Source organism: Trametes versicolor, assembly GCF_000271585.1.
Source record: "Trametes versicolor FP-101664 SS1 unplaced genomic scaffold TRAVEscaffold_9, whole genome shotgun sequence".
Classification (NCBI taxonomy): Eukaryota; Fungi; Basidiomycota; class Agaricomycetes; order Polyporales; family Polyporaceae; genus Trametes; species Trametes versicolor.
In genome coordinates this window covers 2,007,086-2,026,627 of record NW_007360329.1, presented here as the reverse complement: position 1 = coordinate 2,026,627, position 19,542 = coordinate 2,007,086, and the positions used below count along the sequence as shown (strand labels likewise).

The 19,542-nt window shown below is 56.8% G+C and overlaps 8 protein-coding genes across 8 annotated transcripts; 3 read left to right on the top strand and 5 right to left on the bottom strand.

Moving 5' to 3' along the window:
* Positions 1 to 1,208: 1,208 nt before the first annotated feature.
* Positions 1,209 to 2,821, top strand: TRAVEDRAFT_152595 (uncharacterized protein; the record flags this gene model as incomplete). The annotated part of the gene is made up of 10 exons (XM_008043370.1): positions 1,209 to 1,293; positions 1,342 to 1,471; positions 1,551 to 1,585; positions 1,648 to 1,811; positions 1,924 to 1,987; positions 2,045 to 2,142; positions 2,207 to 2,300; positions 2,411 to 2,624; positions 2,674 to 2,725; positions 2,790 to 2,821. Coding segments are annotated over exons 2-10 (801 nt in total), but the record flags the coding sequence as incomplete, so codon positions are not given.
* A 592-nt stretch (positions 2,822 to 3,413) lies between these two features.
* On the bottom strand, positions 3,414 to 4,600 carry TRAVEDRAFT_130076 (uncharacterized protein; the record flags this gene model as incomplete). Its single annotated transcript, XM_008043369.1, has 7 exons — positions 3,414 to 3,488; positions 3,550 to 3,762; positions 3,818 to 3,937; positions 3,998 to 4,099; positions 4,169 to 4,301; positions 4,361 to 4,491; positions 4,550 to 4,600. The coding sequence occupies 7 exons, from the start codon at positions 4,598 to 4,600 to the stop codon at positions 3,414 to 3,416; spliced, it is 825 nt and encodes a 274-aa protein (XP_008041560.1).
* A 495-nt stretch (positions 4,601 to 5,095) lies between these two features.
* Positions 5,096 to 6,713, top strand: TRAVEDRAFT_171933 (uncharacterized protein; the record flags this gene model as incomplete). The annotated part of the gene is made up of 5 exons (XM_008043368.1): positions 5,096 to 5,208; positions 5,265 to 5,285; positions 5,342 to 5,858; positions 5,916 to 6,105; positions 6,158 to 6,713. The coding sequence occupies exons 1-5, from the start codon at positions 5,116 to 5,118 to the stop codon at positions 6,711 to 6,713; spliced, it is 1,377 nt and encodes a 458-aa protein (XP_008041559.1). The 5' UTR covers positions 5,096 to 5,115.
* A 268-nt stretch (positions 6,714 to 6,981) lies between these two features.
* TRAVEDRAFT_152588 (uncharacterized protein) lies at positions 6,982 to 8,970 on the top strand. Its single transcript, XM_008043367.1, has 6 exons — positions 6,982 to 7,370; positions 7,442 to 7,674; positions 7,731 to 7,756; positions 7,807 to 8,446; positions 8,501 to 8,664; positions 8,716 to 8,970. Exons 1-6 carry the CDS (start codon positions 7,109 to 7,111, stop codon positions 8,849 to 8,851), a joined length of 1,461 nt encoding a protein of 486 aa, XP_008041558.1. The 5' UTR covers positions 6,982 to 7,108; the 3' UTR covers positions 8,852 to 8,970.
* Positions 8,971 to 9,807: 837 nt separating this feature from the next.
* On the bottom strand, positions 9,808 to 10,587 carry TRAVEDRAFT_22410 (uncharacterized protein; the record flags this gene model as incomplete). The annotated part of the gene is made up of 3 exons (XM_008042716.1): positions 9,808 to 9,846; positions 9,905 to 10,414; positions 10,471 to 10,587. 3 exons carry the CDS (start codon positions 10,585 to 10,587, stop codon positions 9,808 to 9,810), a joined length of 666 nt encoding a protein of 221 aa, XP_008040907.1.
* An 894-nt stretch (positions 10,588 to 11,481) lies between these two features.
* On the bottom strand, positions 11,482 to 12,147 carry TRAVEDRAFT_22409 (uncharacterized protein; the record flags this gene model as incomplete). Its single annotated transcript, XM_008042715.1, has 1 exon — positions 11,482 to 12,147. One exon carries the CDS (start codon positions 12,145 to 12,147, stop codon positions 11,482 to 11,484), a length of 666 nt encoding a protein of 221 aa, XP_008040906.1.
* Positions 12,148 to 12,645: 498 nt separating this feature from the next.
* Positions 12,646 to 14,173, bottom strand: TRAVEDRAFT_50520 (uncharacterized protein; the record flags this gene model as incomplete). Its single annotated transcript, XM_008042983.1, has 4 exons — positions 12,646 to 12,725; positions 12,786 to 13,652; positions 13,703 to 14,104; positions 14,161 to 14,173. The coding sequence occupies 4 exons, from the start codon at positions 14,171 to 14,173 to the stop codon at positions 12,646 to 12,648; spliced, it is 1,362 nt and encodes a 453-aa protein (XP_008041174.1).
* Positions 14,174 to 16,635: 2,462 nt separating this feature from the next.
* On the bottom strand, positions 16,636 to 17,124 carry TRAVEDRAFT_50519 (uncharacterized protein; the record flags this gene model as incomplete). Its single annotated transcript, XM_008042982.1, has 1 exon — positions 16,636 to 17,124. One exon carries the CDS (start codon positions 17,122 to 17,124, stop codon positions 16,636 to 16,638), a length of 489 nt encoding a protein of 162 aa, XP_008041173.1.
* Positions 17,125 to 19,542: the final 2,418 nt, after the last annotated feature.

Below are 19,542 nucleotides of genomic sequence, written 5' to 3'. Positions count from 1 at the left end.
TCTGTGGGTAATACTCGACGACCTCCCCTAGATGTTCATCTTCCGGATTCCTGTCTCTAAAAACGCTGCATGCACGAGGTAGCGGCCTTCTTGCGGAGCATCGTAATGGCGTCTGCAATGTCGGAATTTTCCTGTGCGCATCGCGAGGGCGCTTCCCTTAAAGCCCTCGGATCAGCCTCGCGTAGCCTCGCGATGCCTCTTGAGGATGATGCGAGGCCTACCCGAGAGAAAATACGCCTCTTTGGGCCTCGCGAGTGCCTCGCGAGGCATCCCGATGATTTGGCCCGCCGCGCGAGGCGCTAAGGAAATGTCCGACAAATCTCAAGTTAACCTCAAGCGTCAACGTCCTGAGTTGATCTCTTCTTCACTGGACGAATCACAATCATTCTGCGTGCCAAGGCCCGAAGCCTGACCAAGCCCAAGACTCGCAACCTCCAACTCCGTCTCAGATGGCAGACCCATATCACGGGTTCCGATGCCGTGCTTGTTCAGATACTCCGGGGTACAGTAGCAGAGGAACGTTTCTCACAGCGGTCGGCCGTACCCTCGGGGTTCCTGTGCGCGATGGAAATCCTTCTGTGCCGCCGGCACACAAGGATGGCGGGGCGGATCCCCACACCTCCCGGAGTGCCTCCGGGACAGTCGGACAAGTCTTCAAGCTTCAACGTGCTTCAACGCTCATCCCAACGCTTTCCATGGCGCACACGCGGTCACCATGCCGATTTACCTCTGCAGTCCAGACTTCGGCATCGGAAGCGGCTCTCGCGCTCCCCTGTTATGCCCATATGGCAACCACATAACTTCCGCTCCTCATCAGCACGTTCCTGAACATCGCGCGGCCAGGGGTCTAGCAGGTCGTATTGACGCATGTCATTCAAGGAGTCGACGTTCATACCGTCAACTCAAGCACTACGCGAGCACGTACCGTATTCTACGGGCAAACCGACCAAAATCCTCTCGCCGTTCTGGCAGGCAACATGTTCCCGCGTAACGTCGTCCTCGTCATCCCGTCTCACTGGTCGGCTATCACGGGCGAGGAGCCTCTTTGGGTTGGGGACCCTTGATGGATCTGACACGCGGGGTCAGATCCAGGGATGCCGCATTGTACCCGATCTGCGCGGAGTGCCCATAGCCTCAAGATATCGATTGCTGACAGCGCTTGGAACCTGTCACCTCACACGTACGCCCACTCCGAGCCCATCCGTCCGCAGTTCCGCTCGAGTACTGGACTGCTGCCTATCCGTGGTCTCAGGCAGAGCTGCATCTGCTCCTAAATTCTAGCTGTCGTCGATGGTGCGTGTTCGCTGCTTCTTGGCTTGAATACTGACTGATGAGTACCAGTTTGCGGGTCGAATATAGCGGCGAGGAGGATCGCCAGTCGCGGTTTCGATCATTAAGAACGTGTATCCCGCGACATATCTATGCCAGAGGACTCGGCCCATGCGCAAGCGATAGCAAGTTATGCTAATTTGTGAGTAATCGCACTTTAGGCCCGCTCCCGCCGTAGGAGGGCTACTTTGTATCAATTCTTCCAGCTGACCTTCACTTAGCGTGCGGGGGAACTATTTCACTGTGGCCGCGAGAGGTATGGACGTTCCTCGTGCCACACCGCGCCGTCCATGCGTACTGAACGCATCCGGAATGCAGCTTTATTCCTCTGGGACTACCTTGTCACTCTCGACATGGAGGTCAACTACGTGTGGGGACAGAAGCTATCAGCGGCCTCGGGCCTCTTCATTCTCAATCGCTACACAAATCTCTTAATCACTATCTTAGAGCTCATTGAACAGGCTCCATTCGAAACGCCGCAGGTAGAGTCCTCTATTCTTACATTGTCTTCACTTCGGCGACTGACCTTGCACTCCAGAGGTATGCCTCGTGCTATTCTCCTTTCGATCCCGACGAGCTCAAACCGGAGTATACAGCTGCACTCCGGTCATACGCGTACTGCAGTCAATGCTAGTGTTTGCCTCGCTCATTGTGGCCGGCAAGTGTCTTCAGCCACGCCGTTTGCTTCTCACTTTGCTCATCCGTAATTCCGCAGTATTTGCAGCGCTCCGTGTTTACGCTACGTGGTCACGAGATTGGCGTCCAGCACTGGTGGTACTATTACTGGCCTTGGTAGCGCCGTTTGCAAACTTGGTTAGCACCTGTCGCTGTGATCATGGCAAACGACGACAGATGCACTGACTCGGACACTGTGCAGTATTTGGACATCGTCGGGACACCCATACCTGCTCCACATCCCTCGGTTGGATGCGCTATCTTGACGAGCATCAGCCCGGGTACCTACAGCCAGTAAGCAATCCGTTCACACTTAAGAAATGATGAACTGACTACCGAGGGACCCGACAGGAGTGAGAAAGTTGAGCTTTTTTACTGAATGCTATTGGCTGATATGCAGTCATAGTTGTCATTGCCTCGCGAGCGACAACGACAGTGTACGATGCTCTGGTGCTCATTTTGACGTTCCTGAAGACCGCGCACTTCCGTAAATCGATCACATCGTCTGGCGGCAGGATCGGTCTATCAGCACTTCTTCTCCGCGATGGTGAGCGTCCCACTCTGCGTGACGTTTCAAGTACAACTAACTATACTGACCCTGCAGGTACATTATACTTCTTGTGAGTCGCATTACCTCGCAGTATCCACATGCCTGACCAATATGTCAAGCATATTATTCACTATCAACATCAGCCAGATCGTGGTCGCCGCAAAACAACCGGTGAGATCACGTTGTGGTTTCAATCCGCCGTATTTCCGGCAGACTAACGCCTTACGTGCCCAAGGGAAACAACTTCATCGCTTTCTTCGTATCCCCGTACGTCCAACGCCCCATTGATACTCACTCGTCAGCTCACAGCCTACGTTAGCCTCACGTCAATCCTTATCTCCCGGTTCCTACTCAACCTGCGGCGAGTCGCACAGTCCTCCGAGAGGGCCACGTACGCCAACACGGCTGGGGCGCCGGTCATCTCGACGTATCTCCCAAGCGTTTATCCGTCCTCGGGAACCCTAGGCAACCTGGGTGCGACGCTGTACTCGATCTTCGAAGCCGAGACCGACACCGCTAGAGGCACATACGTCGAGAAGGACGCGGATAATCCCACCACGGGCGTGCGAGGGACTGATGTAGAGCTCGTAGAGCTTTTGTAGATGCATACCAAGCATTTTGCTGTTCTTGAGTCGTGGGATACGATCAGGCTGGATCTGATCTAGCGACAGTCCTGGTCACTTTGCTATCTCAGGAATTCGGTCCCGCATTCGGCTCCCACAACGCCCGTCGAGGACCGTCATCAGCACATGCGTTTTCAAACAACACGTTTCGTAAGTGGCGACCTCAAAGCACGATGGACACACTCTATCAGGCTAGCACCCCTATTGCATCCAGAGGCACATGGATTGCTTCCGTATTACGCGCGGGTCAAACGCCACCCATGCACAGTCGCCCTGACCTCTTCCTCTCCCGGGTCCTCCGGGAACATGGGCTGCGAGGAGATAAGTAGGTAAGCGTCCCAGTATCAAAGGTCGAGGTACGCTAGTACGCACGGGGTATTTCCTCGTGAGGATTTCTTCACAGTGCCATCCGCGCTCGCGCGCTTTCGTGAAGAAGTCCATGTCACGGTCGGCGAGGTGCGGCCGGTGATGGGTGTAGAAGACCAGGAGGCATGGCGGGGGCCGGGATTGGGCATTGCCGTCAGATTGTGCAGAGGCCTTTTGCTTGGACAGCGCAAGGTCGCAGGACTTGAGCATCGCTTCGTGCTGTAGGCCGGGAATAAGTCAGTCACTCATGCCATCGCCAGCTATCAAGGCTCACCTGCGAGTGGTTGAAAATGAGATCGGAGAGAATGATCAGGTCGAAGGCTCGCTCGTCGGTGTCCGATTCCACTGGAAGCAGCGCCAACAGGGGTTCGACGGCATGTCCCCAAATATAGCCCTGTATCGAGAGTTATACGTTGAGATGCACACGCAAGAGTGAAACACTGGGTGGACCGACCTCTACATGCACCTTCGTCCTGTCTGGCTCGGAAATATTTTGTTGTACGTTATATGACATGTTGTCGACCAGTGCAGCGTCGGGATAGTCCGTTATTACGACCTAGTTAAGCGATAATTAGCCCACGGTGGCTTCTGCGTTCGGAAGGTGTAAGAAAGAAAGTGAGTCTACCATTTTAGCGCCATTCTTGGCGGCAACGATACCTGGAAGAGCACCGCCCGCACCGAGCTCCAGAACTTCCCTGTCCCTATAGATCTCGGGGTACTCGTCCAAGTAAGACGCGAACGCTCGCGAAGCGTTCCATCTATCGGCCAAGGTGAACGATCGCCCCATATGTTATATACACAAGTCGGGTGAGCTTACAGGTGGTGTGCCCATAGAGGGTGAGATCCGACGAGTCGTATGTCGATGGAAGACCAATCGCTGTGATCGGATTTTCGCTCTCTCGTGTAGGTCGTTGTGGTGGGTTCCGGAGAAGGAGGCCGAGGCGGCTCCTAAAATTGGAGGTAACACTGAGAAAGGTCGCAAAAGCAAGCCATTTGTTGACCGTACAGTGAAAACAGAATCGAGGGATAGTCCTCCCTCTTCTTCGGAGTCTGACATATGTTCCTGCAGAATTGTCCGATACGTTAGCTACAATTTTTTCAGCTACGAAGATCACACATACTGATACCACTCTACGCAAGGTGTTTTGCGACACCGCGAAATTTTTTTTAGTCGGCTTGAGTGAGTATTGTATGCGATCTTGACGATCCCGAAGTTGCTGAACTAAAAGGTCGAAAGAAAGAACAAAAATGATCACGCGCGGCATCCCCGCAGTAGGCGCCCATATGCGCCCACTTGGAGAACGAGCGCCTTTCTTCTCGAGTTCCTTCTTACCGTGAACACAACGACTGGGTCACTGCCCGTAACCGACTGTTTGCATATATTCCAGTATATTTTTGCTCCAGTACTTCCGGCTAACGAATACCTCAGCGAAGGTCAGAATTTTGACATGACCTGCTTACCGTGGCGGCATCGATCACGGCTGGATCTGACATTGATTCAACTTTTAGGACCAATTTCGTGCAGATTGGGTGGTACAACCACTCTTTTGAAGGAATAGGACGTGCAAGAGCATGTGTAATACCATGTTTCAAGAACGGAAAGCTGCGTTCAAAACGCCGCCCATGAAAGATTCTGGCGCCTCACAAGACGTCCGCAGAGCCAAGGTACGCGAGCCGCGCCCTCATGGCATACGAAATCGTGGACTGAAACGCAAATACAGGCTTTAGAAGAGCAAAAACGGGTATGGAGCAACCCCTGCAATTTGAACATATTTTGGCTTACATGTAGCTTGATCAGAGAAGAGCCGAGCGGATAGACTCCAGCAGACAACTCGACTTCTTTGCAGACCTCACGCTTGGTCCCTCAGACGAGGAGGGAGACGATACAGAGGACGTAGTCCGCGAAGGCATAAGCCAATTCGCCTCTCTGTTGCCGCCTCCTGCGAGTGCGGATGCGAGCTCCACACTACCCGCGGCACCTGCCCTCCCTCCCCCCAGCGAAACCGCAGAGCCCATCACGCCAGATGTCACCATGCAAGCACAAGCACCAAAGAAGAAGAAGCGAAAGGGAAAGGGGCGCGCGACGTCCCAACCTGCGAAAGCCGGCGGCAAGAAGAACACCAAGGCCAGCAAGTGGGCAGACAAGTGCATGTATGCGGAACTTCTGGAGATGCGCGACGGATTCGACGTCTCGGGCGATCTGCGCGATGGCATCCCAGACGACATCGAGAGCGGGTGGGTCGCGGTCGCGCCCGTGCCCGTCGGCAAGCGTTGTTTGGCCGTGACGCACCAGACGTCTGGCATGGCTGGTGTCGGTACGTGAAAGAAAGAGGGCGCGATATGTGTAGATTACTAACTCGATATCCTACTAGTGCCAAATACGACGCTGCGCTCGCGCGTCCTCGGGAAACCTCTCATTAAACCTTTTCCGTCGATCCTCCCTCCACAGACCGTGCTCGACTGCATCCTCGACGAAAACTGGCGCGAAAACGGGATCCTCCACATCCTCGACGTCGTCACATGGAAAGGACAGGACCTCGCAGACTGCGACACCCCATTCAGGTGCTTACATCCCTTCCCGCTCACACTATTCCTACTGACCTGCTGCCCCTAGGCTCTGGTGGCGCGACACCCGCCTCTCCGAACTGAGCCCCCTCCCGCCCCCTCCAAACGCCGCGCCCCCCACCCAACAGCACACACTCTACCAATTCCCCCACCCCACCACCTTCGCCCCCGTCCCCTACCACACCGACACCACGCTCCCCTACCTCCTCTCTACGCTCATCCCGCTCACGCGCACCGCGCGGCGCCTCCCCATCACCGTCCCCGTCCTCTCGGGCGCGGACGCCACAATGGACCTGGACATGGATGGGAGCGATGGGGCGAGCGAACCGGCACCGCTGGTGCAGCTGCAGACGGCGCACGTGGACGTGCAGTCGGACGGGCTGCTGCTGTACGTGGCGCAGGCGACGTACGAGCCGGGGACGAGCCCGCTGAGCAGCTGGGTGCCGCTGCGCGCGTACCAGACGCATGAGGAGCGGATAGAGCGGGAGACAAAGGGCGGGGGCGGGAGCGTGGCGGAGAGCCCGCTCGATGTGTTCCAGAGGCTGATCAGGCGCAGGGCGGCGAGTGGCGTGGGCGGCGCGCCGGAGGTAGAGATGGCTCCGTGAGGAGGATGTTTCGGTAGGAAAAGGAAGTGGAAGGGGTTCTGCCTCATGTACATATGTTCTTCACTGATCAGGCCCATAACATCATAGACGGGGTGACACGGGATGACCACCTCCAGTATTTACTAGGTGTCTACGTTTGGTGGTGCGCAGACAGATCGACGTCGAATTGCCCGCGCCGTAATGACGAGTGACCGGGGTCCTCCCACCAAACCCACAGTCGTTCCTCCTCGTCCTCGTCCTCCTCGTCCTCCTCATCCTCCCATTGCGCGTCCGCAGCCATAGCTGCTAACCTTCTCCCTTTTCGTTCTATGTTTTGCATTACGACGACAACGTGCTGGTAAATCTGCTGAGCATACCTATCTGACGCCAATCCCGGCCAACCACTGCACGGCCACATGCCACCTTTCCATCCCACAGCGCGCGAGCTATGTCTGCTTAGTGCGCTCCTCATCGGGCTCCTGTACTTCTCGGCGACCTTCCCAAGACATTCCGGCTCTGTTGGGGACTACATACGGACAGCGCCGCACGTCGTGGAAGACGTGCTGGATGTGCAGCCACTTACGCTCGAGACACAATATACGCTGCAAGCCTTGAACCCCGCCTTTCGCTGGGGCACGGGACAGGTGCCGGAGACCAAAATTGTGGCACATGTGCCAGGTAAGCATCATCTTGAGGGCTCTGTATGTCGAGAAGCGGCGTCGGGGACCGTGTGAGTTAACACCTGGCAGGATGGACAATATTCGACCGCCTCTACGTCCTCAATGGCACCATCTACCTCGTCACGGACTCTCCTCAAGACGTACCGGAACGGAAGTTCATGATCTCCTCCGCCGCGTTCATTGAGAATGGGCCAGAGGCGGAGGCACGCCGATTGCCGTCGGACAAGGATATGCGCGTAATCTCCACGGAAGAGGCGCGTCGAATATTTGGGACGGAGGCTGAGCGGTTGGACGGCGTATCAGTGAGCACCTTCCCCCTCACATGTTCTTCAGCTGACTCAATGAACATCGCGCGCAGTGGCTCGCGAACGACCCGAAACAATTGTATGTCCGCCCCTTCCTATGAGGTCACGATATGCTGACGTCGCCCACAGTATCACCCACTACTACCATTGGTCCGCAGAGCTCTTCTTTGGTTTCTGGCGAACCTACTCCTCGCTGGACCCCACTATCCCCACCTCCGGCGAGACGTCGTTACCCTCTCCACGGCGGTTCATCTTCTCGCACCTGGACGCGGCGAACTGGCGCGACTACGCAGCGATGAACCAATGGGTACTGCGCTCTTCCTTCCCCTCGATCGCGACCGAGTTCATGGACGACTGGAAAGAGCGCGCAGCACTCGCGCGCGTGTTCGTGTTCGACCGCGTCGTACTCGGTGACCGTGCCGCGGCAATGCAGGGGGAGATGTACTTGCGCACGCAGCGTACGGCCGCGAACGCGTTCTCGCTGCCTGGGAGCGTGAACTGGTGGACGACGATCCGGAACAATGTCGTCGGGTTTGCGGCGGCTGACGACAATGCGGGCGCGATGTCGGTTGCGGGCGTGCCCACCCGCCCCGTGATCACATACATCTCGCGTCAAGGCTGGAACCGCCGCATGCTCGTTCAGGCGGACCACGACAAGCTCGTGCAGGAGCTGTACCGGCTGCGCGACGAGCACGGATACGAGGTGAACGTTGTGGAGATGGACAAGCTCACGCGGATTGAGCAGTTCCGTCTCGCGGCGCGGACAACGGTGAGTTACTGGACTTCATGCAATGAAGGAGCGCAGCTGACCGAAAGCTGGCAGATCATGATGGGTGTACACGGAAACGGTCTGACGGCTCTGCTCTGGATGCGCCCCACCCCGCGGTCGACGGTTATGGAGTTCTTCTACCCGGGCGGTTTCGCGCACGACTACGAGTACACGACGCGTGCGTTGGGCATGGTGCACTACGGCTTCTGGGGGGACCGGTGCGTTCACTCGCGCATTAATATCTTCCGGTATGCTGAACTGTATCGCAGGTATTTCACGCGTCCGGACGTACCTCCCGTCGCATACCCCGAGGGGTTCCAGGGCAACAGCATCCCGATCGATGGTGCGCTAGTGGCGGAGCTTGTCCACGAGCGGCTCACGCTGTCGGAGGAGGCGGACGACTAGGCCGTTGCCAGTCGCACAGCGAGGTAGATAGACTGATCGCGAGGTAGACGGTATCATACAAACGACTGGTAATTCACTCTGTAACTTATAACTACTCGCACTTCGATCGCACAGAATACCGTCCAACCTCGTGAAGCCAAGATGTTTGTCTAGGAAAGCACGAAACGCGATAATATGTCTACCAGTTCCGTACGTTGAACTAGAGGAGCCTCAAAGATGTCTGTCAAGAACAATGATGATTCTGGGTACATACTTGGGTACGGGCTAGTGCGACACGGCACCAGTGGTATCCTCTGGACCGGCGGCGGCCAACAAGGCGCTCTCCTTCTGACGAAGCCAGTCGATCATATCGGTCAGAATGTCGACGCGGCTCTGCAGAGCGGCGCGCTCTTGTTGAATAGCGTGGAGGCGTTGTGGCGTATTCTCAAGAGGAGCGGGTGAGAGGTCGGCAGAGATTTGCGGCGGTACGGTCGTGGAGCGACTTGCGCGAGAGGCGGAGTCGGACTCAGTGAGCGAAGCCGAGGAACGGTCGAGGGGCGGTCCTTTAACATCTTCAACTTTGAGAGGGCGATCAAGATATGGTGGATCGATCTCCAGCAAGGGAGACGAGTGCAGAGAATCAGGAGTAGGTTCGGTGGAAGCCTTCTTCTCCCCCCTGTGAAGGTACGCAAGCGCCGGCGAGATAACTCGGTCCGAACCTAGATCAGGGCCGAGCTGAGGTATGTCACCTTCGGAGGAGGCGGTCGAAAGGACATCCGACAACGGTATTGAAACATCAGCCTCCGGTATGGCAAGCGGGTCATGACCTACATACTTCATACCTCAGCAGGGGTGCGTCGTGGGGAGCGGGGGACTCACATCTAATGAACCCCTTCCTATCATACCAGTCCCCGTAGAGTACCTTGCCCTTACAACACTTCTGCTTATCGCGCTTGCATTTGACGCAATGGCGGGCATTAACTGCGAGGAAGCATGGAACACGGATGCGGCGGCATCTATCACACTGGAATGATTCAATCGACTATAACGGGACATGTACGATGAGCAACGTACCGCAGTGATAACAGGCTTTGCACGCTTGTCTTGCCGCTGCGAGACTCCAGCGTCTTCGAGCTTGCGTTTCAGGGACTGGTCGTCCATGAGCGACGAGAGCGGTGGAGCAACAGGTTCGTGGCCCTGGGGAGCTTCGGGTACATCCCTCTGGTGTGATGGATGCGGCGAGTCTGTAAGATCTGACTGCGCGGGCCGGGAGAACGGGTGGGAAGGACCTGCGGCAAATGGACCCTCGGGCGAAGTCGACGCAACCGGTTGGACACTCGGCTGAGTGAGGGTGGTTTCAGCCGCAGCCGACTCAGAAGAGTGAGGGGCTCTGGAGATAGATGCTTGGAGCATATCTGCTTCCCTTTGCTTGAGCATGCGTAGACGAGCCTGGACGAACGCCGGTTTGCTCCAGTCAGGCCAGTCTTCGACGTCCAGCGGGAGATACGGATATACGAGATCAAAAGAATGATCGACGTAGCCTTCGACTTCACTCTCGGAAGCACCATGTGAAGCGGCAGATTGCTTAGACTCGAGATGAGCGACTACCACCAACATGTCGAATGAAGTAATAAACTTACGATCGCCTTGACCAGGTCATGGGACCAGTTCAAGTATCCAACGTGATCGCCGTCCCCCAGAGGAGCCGCATTGAAGAGCTCGGCCACCGTCTGCCGCGCGGCGAGCAGAGGGTGCATGTGTACGACGTCGCGGGAGAGGAGCGAACGGGAGCGCCGAGCAAAGTTGGTTTTCATTGGCGCTCGATGAAACGTGTTTCAGCGCGCATAGCGCTATCTATGTGAAGCGTTGAATCGCTGCGTCGCATGGATGTACGAGTCGATCCGGTTGAATGAGCACATTTGTGCCCAGCTTTCAGAAGCCGCCAAATCGAGCCAAATCTAGAAAAGAAAAGGTAAGTACAGGCAGAAGATCCGTTGAGCGCTAAGCGTGAGCTCAGTCTGGTACCGCGGTATTCGAGTGTTACACGACGTGCCTTGTCCGGGGCCCAAGTTGTCGTCGTAGTACAGAACAGAAGAGTTGTGGCCGTGCGGCGTGGTGGCTGGGCATATCGTGGCGTGAGAAACTGCTCCCGCGGCTCCGGGAAGCACCTTCGTACTTAACTTAGCATGGTACAATAAGTACGTCTATCGTCGGTCTTGCATAAACAGACGTTGATGATCAAATGAGAAGTACAGGAATTGTGTCATTGTTGAGACACGAAACACTAGAGAAGCTACTAAGCAAACTGCTAAAAACACCGAGACATAGTGATACAACTAGATACAACCACGGAGGTACGTAGAGCAACAAGGATAACGTAGAATAACATGGATAGAGACACAGCGAGCAGTACAGTAAAATCCTGAGTCCGTGAGAGTCCATCCAAGAACTTTGTACAGTAAAAGAACCATCGCAATAACTATAATCATGAAAGACCGTCCATCCGTCACGGCCGAGCTCAGGCTGTGCCCTCCGGTATGCGGCGAGGCCATGGTAGAGCGGCCCCCGGACGATATCGACGTGCTGCAAGCTCAATAAGCTGCCGCGCGGGGTACCAGCGCACCGTCCCTGCTCGCCCACGTCTTGCGACCTCACTGGAAGTTCGCCTGTGAGGGGTCCGCCACAGCGGGCGCTGTCCAGCCTACGGGATCCGCGGGAGTGAAGGCAAGGGCAGGGGAGTGGGAGTTGGGTAGCGAGAAGGAGGGGCCGGCTGAGGGGAATGCGGCCGGGTAATGAGGCGCAACGTAACAGCCCGAGACCCCTTGCGCCCCAAGCGCGAGCTGGTACCCGCTGCAGCAAGGATGGTAGAGGACGGGGTACATCGCCTTCCCTCCGCGGATGTAAGCTAGAATTGGGACAGCGGCGTGTGGCCTGAAACACGCGCTCTCGTGGTTCGCCTCGGGGTCGTATGATTGTTGGCATTTGGCGCATATCATCGTAGGCGGGCTGGGGGGGAGGCGCGGCGCGAGGTCGAATGTAGGAATGTCCCCGTACTCCATCGGCCCCGCGGGCGGATGTTGCTGGTACGGGGGAAGGATCATGGGATCGTAGCTGGGGGCGGCCGCACCTGGATATGCGTCGAGGGGAGAGGCGTCAAGCGGTGATTGGCCGACGGGCCAGAAGTCTGCTTGTTGCCCGACGGTGGGCTGGGTCGCGCGGGCATCCCACGCAGTGTGTGTGCTGAGAGCTTGAGATGAGGACGATGGAAGGGCGTCCTGTAGCTCTTGCGAAAGCGTGTAGTTGGTGGATGGGAACATCGTGGTAAGGGCGATGATCCGGGATGGCGGTGTGGGGAAGAGTAGCAGTGAGGCTACGAGACGCCGCCCTGCGGCTTAAATGGAGGGGAGGTGTGGTTAAAATTGACGCTGGGATCGGGTAGGACGGTTGAACCGGCTTAGCCATCCGCCTTGTCCAATCGTGAACCGCGACCATACCGCCCGACATCTACGGGTAGCCCCGGAGGGACCCCGCTCTGCGGGAGACCCTCCCAGATATTGGGTGGGCAACGGAGAGAGCTGGTCCCGATGACGGCCAGCGAGACCAGCGGCGCGGATGGGCAAGTGTCTGCTCGTCGCGCGCCACGGTGCGTAATACGCATACTGTTATTTTTGCCCGCGTCCTACTATAAGCCATAATATGGTCAGCGCCGCCCCGCTACTTTTCCCGATCGGCCAAGCTTACCGGTAGAGATGAATCGCGAGCGTAGGGCTTAGGTACTGCGCTTCTTGCATTCGATGGCGAGCGGACACTCGCCATCACTGCTTCAGTGACTTCGTGCGTGTCCTCGGTTTCGCATTTGGGTCCTTTTCACCCCGCGGGATAGGGTTCTCTCGCACTGTCGCATCCCAAGTCAGCCACACCTCCCCGAACCTGCCACACGCAGAACACAACTCACAGTACTCGCACGGGTTATCCTTCTCATGCCGCGTGATCTGGTCCGTCCGCCGAAAGCTCCGCCGCTTCTTCTGGCGGTCCAGACACTTGCCCGGACACACATACCGCACCCCCAGATGCACTTCATCGTAGTGTCGCATCAGCTCCCCGCCGTTCTTTCCGCGCCTGATCATGTTCTCGCAGTCCCCCCACAGACACATCACCTCCGCCGCGCCCGCCGCGCCCAGCTCGCCCTTGGCGTGGTGGTGCGTGCGGACGTGCTTGCGCGCAACCGCAGGCTTATTAGCGCGTAGCACCACTTCGCAGTCTGCGGCCCCGCACGTCGCCTCCCCGTTCACGATGCAGTATTTCTCCAGGAACCATCTCGGGATGCGCGTCGCGCGCGAGGCTGCCATCTTCAGAGGTCTCGAGGGTGCCCGCCGTTCCTTGCCTTTCGAGGGTATGCGCGTGGCGCGCGACGCTGGCTCGGGTGTAGAACGAGCGCGCGTCGTACGGCGGCGCGGCGCGGGCGGAGCGGTGAGCTTCACGCGTTTGGCTTGTGGGGTTCCGCTGAAGGCATCCTCGGAGTCTTCATCGCGCGCGCGTTTGGGCGCGGCCGCAGCGATGCGCTTCGAGCGTCGCAGGGGAGGGAAGGTGGAAGGTCCCGCAGTCGAGGGTGTATACGCTATACCATGGTCCATGGAGACGACACCGATGTGGCTGTCGGATGAGCTATCGTCGTCAGAGTCCGAGGAGACGGACGAGGCATCATCCAGCGTGGGCTTCCCTGCGACGTAGAACTCGTCGTCGTCGTCGTTGACACGTTCCTGGTCCTCCGACATATCAACGTCCGAGTCAGAGTCTGCCGAACTGTCCGCGTCGACCGAAGCTGTGGCATCTGTCAGAGCTGAACGCCTCTACAGACCGTGAGATGCTCACCGAAATCCTCCGTTCCTGAAGCTGTGTCGTCCAGCTCAATATGAACCCCAAGTGCCTGGTACCCGTGATCCATCGCAGTCGACGAGTCAGACTCAGCCTCGTCCGATCCGGCCTCTTCGTCCGACTCGTCATCGGCTCCTTCGATGCTGTTAAACAGCGCCCTCTCCTCCTCCTCGCGCGGGCTCTTGAAGTCTAAGAGGTTCGCGAGGATCCCTCCTTCTCTCGTATTCTCGTTCCATTGATTATCATTGGACGGAGAGGTACGGTTCCCCAAGCCGCGCGCGAGGGCGTCCTGCGTGGGCGCGCTGTCGTCGGCGGACGTGACATTCACGACGTCGTGGAATGGAAGTAGTGGCGGGGCGAGGGAGTGGTCGAGCGGCGTGTAGACGGTGCTGGACATGTCTGTATCAAGCAGGGGTGAGCGAACACTCAAGTAGCTACAGTGAGTATGCGCGAACCTTCGGAATGCATTGCTAGATAGCTGCTTAGCGATGAACGGCACAGGACTGATCGGTGGAGGAAGAGGATAGGTCCGCTGGCGGTAGAAAAAGGACAGAGCGAATCGTGTTCGGCGTGAGGTCAGTCACAAGGATGCGTATTAAATGTGGACACGCACAAAGAACGCGTCAATGCACCGCGTTTCTTCACGCCACAGAGGCGAACGCGACCAAGCGTCGCACTGCGGACGATCGTCAGTGTGGCCTATTCAACAGATAGAAAGCCATTGTACCTTTTCTTGTCAGTAGACGCGACATGGGCTTCTCCCCGGTCGCCGTTCCCACATCGATGCGACAACACCCGAAGGCAAGCCTCCGGCGACGCGCGGCAGTCTTCGTGACCGCGTCGCTTTGGATGGTCAATAAACTCGGAAGCGCTCGCATAGCGATTCTCTTTTGCATGAGTGGCCGAGAACAGTGGCTGAGGCCACATAATGCTGCACAACAGTAAGGTCAGCTGCGCTTGCTATGTGGCTGGCCAAACTTGATACCCACCTTCGGTAGATCCAGGATGTCTATTTAAAGTTGCTAGTCGAGAATGTAAGTATGCCGAAGGGTCGTACGAGAGGATGCCCCCTCTGACCTCGTCCTCTTATACTCCTAGATAATATAACTACCTTTGACGGCTACTACGGACGAAGAGCTTGCGCTCTCAAGCAGTATCACATCTTCATTGGCACACAAGGAACAGGACGCTGTGCTGTTCGTTGAACCACGTTTCAATGGCCACATCAGCGGCACTCGTGGACAATGTAGCATTGTCCGACATGCTTACGACCGAACGCGGCGGGGTTAGGGTTTCGCCGCGCCCATAACAACCACGCGACGTAGAGGAAAAACATCCACAACTGCCGATGCTTGCCGATGCTGTGGTACTACACCATGGCAAGAGCATATCCGCCATATGGCAGAGACAGAAGACTCGAATTCGACGAGGCCGGTTGCTGTCTGCCTGCTCAGAGTGATGTTGCATGTCAGTACGGTTGATACGTCACTGTTGATGATTTTCTTAACTTGGGTCTCTTTCATGATCTCTTGTACTTGTGCTTCGCTCGATACTGTAAATGAAGGGTGGCCAAGCCGGGTGGTCATACGAACTGTAGCAGAGAGTTCCTGATCAAGCGATGTAACATTGATGAACAAAGAACGTGGTAAGAGGCCAAGCTGTGAAGCCATGGGCGCTTGACAACCTTCTTGTTCCCCGAACCACCAGTGCCACGCCCACCGCAACACCTAGTGAACGACAGCCCTTGTTCTGCTTTTGGATGTCAAACCATTGTGCTCTGCCTTCCCCTCTTATCGTATCGTCGGAGTCCTCAACGCCCTCTGTTGCACGACAAGGTCGCGCGACGACGTAAGGTCGTGCACTATGACGGCCTTCAGCAGTATCTTCGAATCGCTCGCGCCCGACAAGAGCATCTTCGCACTATCGACTCTCGGGACCGTGCCTCGCCCATCGCTTCCTAGCTCAACTGGGGGGAAGTACTCATCCCCTGCGTACTTCCACGACGCCGCTTTAAATGGCCAATGCAAACAACGCTGGTCTTTCCGGAGCGACAGGCTCCGACCGCTTTGTAGCTACCGCGCTCCCACCCTTGCGCATTTTGCCATTCAGTTCAATGCAGCTTGCGCCGTAACGCTAGGAAGCCATCCCGGCCGACATTTCATACCGCTCCACTGGCGGTGAGGGTACCCAACACTCGAAAATCAGTTGAAATTTAACGTGCCATCGCTCGTACCGCTTGATACATACTGGTACTCATCACAGAATGTGTTAGAACGCTTGACCATGCCAAGGACAGTCGGGAGGACCATGACAGGGTGATTCTCACGTATCGCCTCATTATCAGAATGGTATCAGCAGCAAGACCGGTAATCAACTATATTAGAGGTAGATACCGGTTTCGACGTCATTGAAGTAAGCAGCGTGCAAGGCGCCGGAGTCCACGCAGCCGCGGGGGACAATCCGAACGCATGTCTTGACGACATAGCGTATGCGAGCTGAGACGATGAGGAATGTACAGTGATGGTAGATGGAAGGAGAGCGATGAGGAGCGCGGTACAGCTATGCGATGGTGGTATGGGGAGAGCAGTAACGCTACAAATATGTACAAGTAGCAGAATATGAAATAATGTAAGGATGTGAGGTCGTCGAGGTCGTACTACGCGCCCGCCGTCGGGCGCGTCGTCATCTACCCTGCGAGCATCGACGCGTCAATCTCGTGCGAAACACTTGAGAAGGGCGAGGAGACTTACCTGAAACGCAGAGAACGCGTCAGACCGCGCCGAACACGAGCTCATCAGTCCCCTCAATGCGTGTGCGCAAGAGAGGCCCCTCGAGCCCTCGGAAGGGCCAGTCCGATGCCGTCTCCGGGAGGTCCGCGTTTTGCGGTAGACCGTAGGCGGTGTGTGGGGTAAGATACCCGTTATGATTGCCTAGGGTCGGCCGGGGGACCAACGAAGGGGGAGGAGGGGTGGAAGGGCGTGGGTTGGGGGGCCTATTCTCCCGACCTCGGGGGTGGGGGCAGCGACGGCGGCCGGGTGAGCCGCAGGGGCGAAGAGGTTCAAGGCGGACTGTCGCTGTTGAGCCATCGCGTGTGTGGATAGAAGGGGGTTGTGCCGCTGTGACTGCCAAGGGTCGGCCGGGGGACCAACGAAGGGTGAGGAGGGGTGGCAGGGCGGGAACGGTTCTGCTAGCTCTGCGAACGTCTGTTCGCTGACCTGGTAGTGGGCGTGTCGACTGAGCTGGCCGTTATGAGTTCCCAGTGTGGTCGGAGAGAGGGTCGGCCGAGGGGGCGGGGCGTGGGTAGTGGGGATCGGTTGGATATTCTCCCGGCCTGGGGCGTGAGGCGGCGCCGCGGCAGCCTGCTGAGGATGGGCGGGGGTCGCGTTGAGGTTGACAAGGGGTTGCTGCTGGTTGACCATCTGTCCGGGAGGTTCGCGGTTTACGGGAGACGGTAGTCGTTGTGTTGGGTTAGATGCCCGTTGTGATTTCCAAGGGGGAACCAGTGAAGGCGCAGGAGGGGTGGCGAGAAGGGAGTTGGGAGGACGGTTCTCCCTGCCTTCGGGGTAGCGCTGTCGCGCTGCGAGGTGTCCTTGAGGTATACGACTGGCTCCCCAGGCTTTTGGTAGATTGCGGGGCTGCGTATCCCCTGGCTCCCCGCTGTCCCGCCATGCCCCCGTGATGAATATGCGGTCTTCCGACGAGGAAGTTCTGGGCTTTATGAGGTCGCCGACAAAACGAAGACGTACAGGTGCGTATGCCGTCGTATTGCGAGGAGCGAAAAGGCGCGCTGTGTAGTTCTTTACTTCCTCCAGATTGTCTCGCGAGAAGGCGGTATATGACCCATCGCCAAACGGATATCCAGATGCCGAGGATGGGTGTGACACCGCAGGCGGAGGTCGGCGGATGGCCCTATTCGGAGATGTGTAAACCAGGAGAGTCGCGTGCAGATATCGAGGAAGTCGTGGAAACTCTGGATGAGAGCGACACGACGATACGATAAACAACAAGCGGCTCAGAGCTGTCTCCACATCCTCTCATATGTGCACCTCGAGCTCTGAGTACCCGTAGCTGCGAGGGCGCTATGATGACATCGAGGGAGGTACCGGAAGGGATGGGACCACCGAGGGAGAACCCGACGAGCACATAGCTGGTCAACCAGGGGCGATGGAGGGTATCTTCGTCCGCGTACACAGTCTAAGATGGCATATCCTGACGGGCACCTGCTTGGTCGAACCAAGAAGTCGGTCCAGAGAGCGAGAGGGCGAACGTCGTCTACCGCCACGAGTTCAGGTAGTGGAGTGCGGGACGTTTTGCATGAGTGGCCGAGAACTGTTGCGGTATAGTAGCGTTCATCTGTGCATCGCAGTCAATACAGCTTATGGCACGAGAGCAACAGACGATAGGACGTACGTGCAAGCTCGTGATTACCGGTGGAGGGATTCCTGACGTTGAATGCTTGAGGATAACTAGGTGGGTATTCGATGCATGCCATGGTCAGTTCGTCGACCACATATATACCTCCGTAAACAAACCGTTTCCAGGCTCTGTCCGTTTATTGCACATTAGTCCCAGCAACAATTCGAAAGAGTCGGTACTTATTGGCGCCGTGACGACAAAGAAGTGTATCCCTGCCACAACGGGGTCTTGCGTGTCGTATCCTGACAGCCTTGGTGGTTCCAGTAATTCATTCATCAGTCGAATCTTCCATTCCCCACGCAAAGGAGCTATAGTATGGGGCGGTGGATATGACCACGGCACCTGCCAATGCCGAGCCTTTCTCTGTAGGTCCCCTGCATGAGCACTTCCGCGATCGGGCGTATGACTTTTTGAATCGACATTCGTTGGTGTGATTGAGCGATGCACGCACATTTCGCTGCTGAATCCCCTCCGTCAGACACACTTACCTTGCCAGTGTCTTGTCCAGTGTCCTCACGATTGATGCTCCGTAGACTCGAAGACTTGAGATACGAGTCTTTGATTACGTACGCGGAGAGCTGCACGTTATTTCAGTCTGCATTGATTTTTTGTTTCATGATGTCTTTATATGTCGCAACGCTGGCAAGCGACGGAGAAGAAAGGGAATGAGCGACGCTAGAGAATCACAGGCCCGTACAACGGTACAAGAACGAACACCGTAGCAGTCCCGGGGTCTTGATCATTGGAGACCCTGGACACTGGGACGTGAACAAATCTAGCGACGTCACAGAAAGTTCATGCACTGGGCCATCGAGAACGGCGGCACACGAAACCCAGCTCGCGTTCCTTGCCCTCAAACCACCACCTCTCCCAGTGAATCCACGGCCAAAGTTGGTACGATGGGCGTAGTCATTGGAGTCAAAAGATTTCTCAGCGCCTCCTCTCCCCCCTTCCCTGGGCCCCTCCCCCACAACGATCGTGTCCCGCAACTTGCAGGTGGCGATATTGAATAGCCAGCTGACACCTTCATTATATGCGCTCAAGGACCATGCGAGTACGTCCTGAATAGTGTATAAAACCCTGCTGAACACATATAGACAGGACATTGAGCTCAGCGTACCGCCGAGCGAGCGAGGTGAGTGTATGCGCCACATGTCTTGCTCATGAGCTAACGGCTGATAGCATATATGCAGAAACACGCTCGAACGCGAATAATTTAACTCTACATTCAACGTGGTGCGCGGAAACGGGCGCGGGGCACGTTCGGTCAGATGTGATCTGCCTCGTCCCCTCATATGCAATAGTGCGTCGCAGCCCCATCGTCGCACGCAGAACGTGGACGTAAAATACCACTAGCCATCCTTGGACCTGGGACCTCGGATGAGACGACGCTTACCGAGACCCGCGCACGCGACAGCACC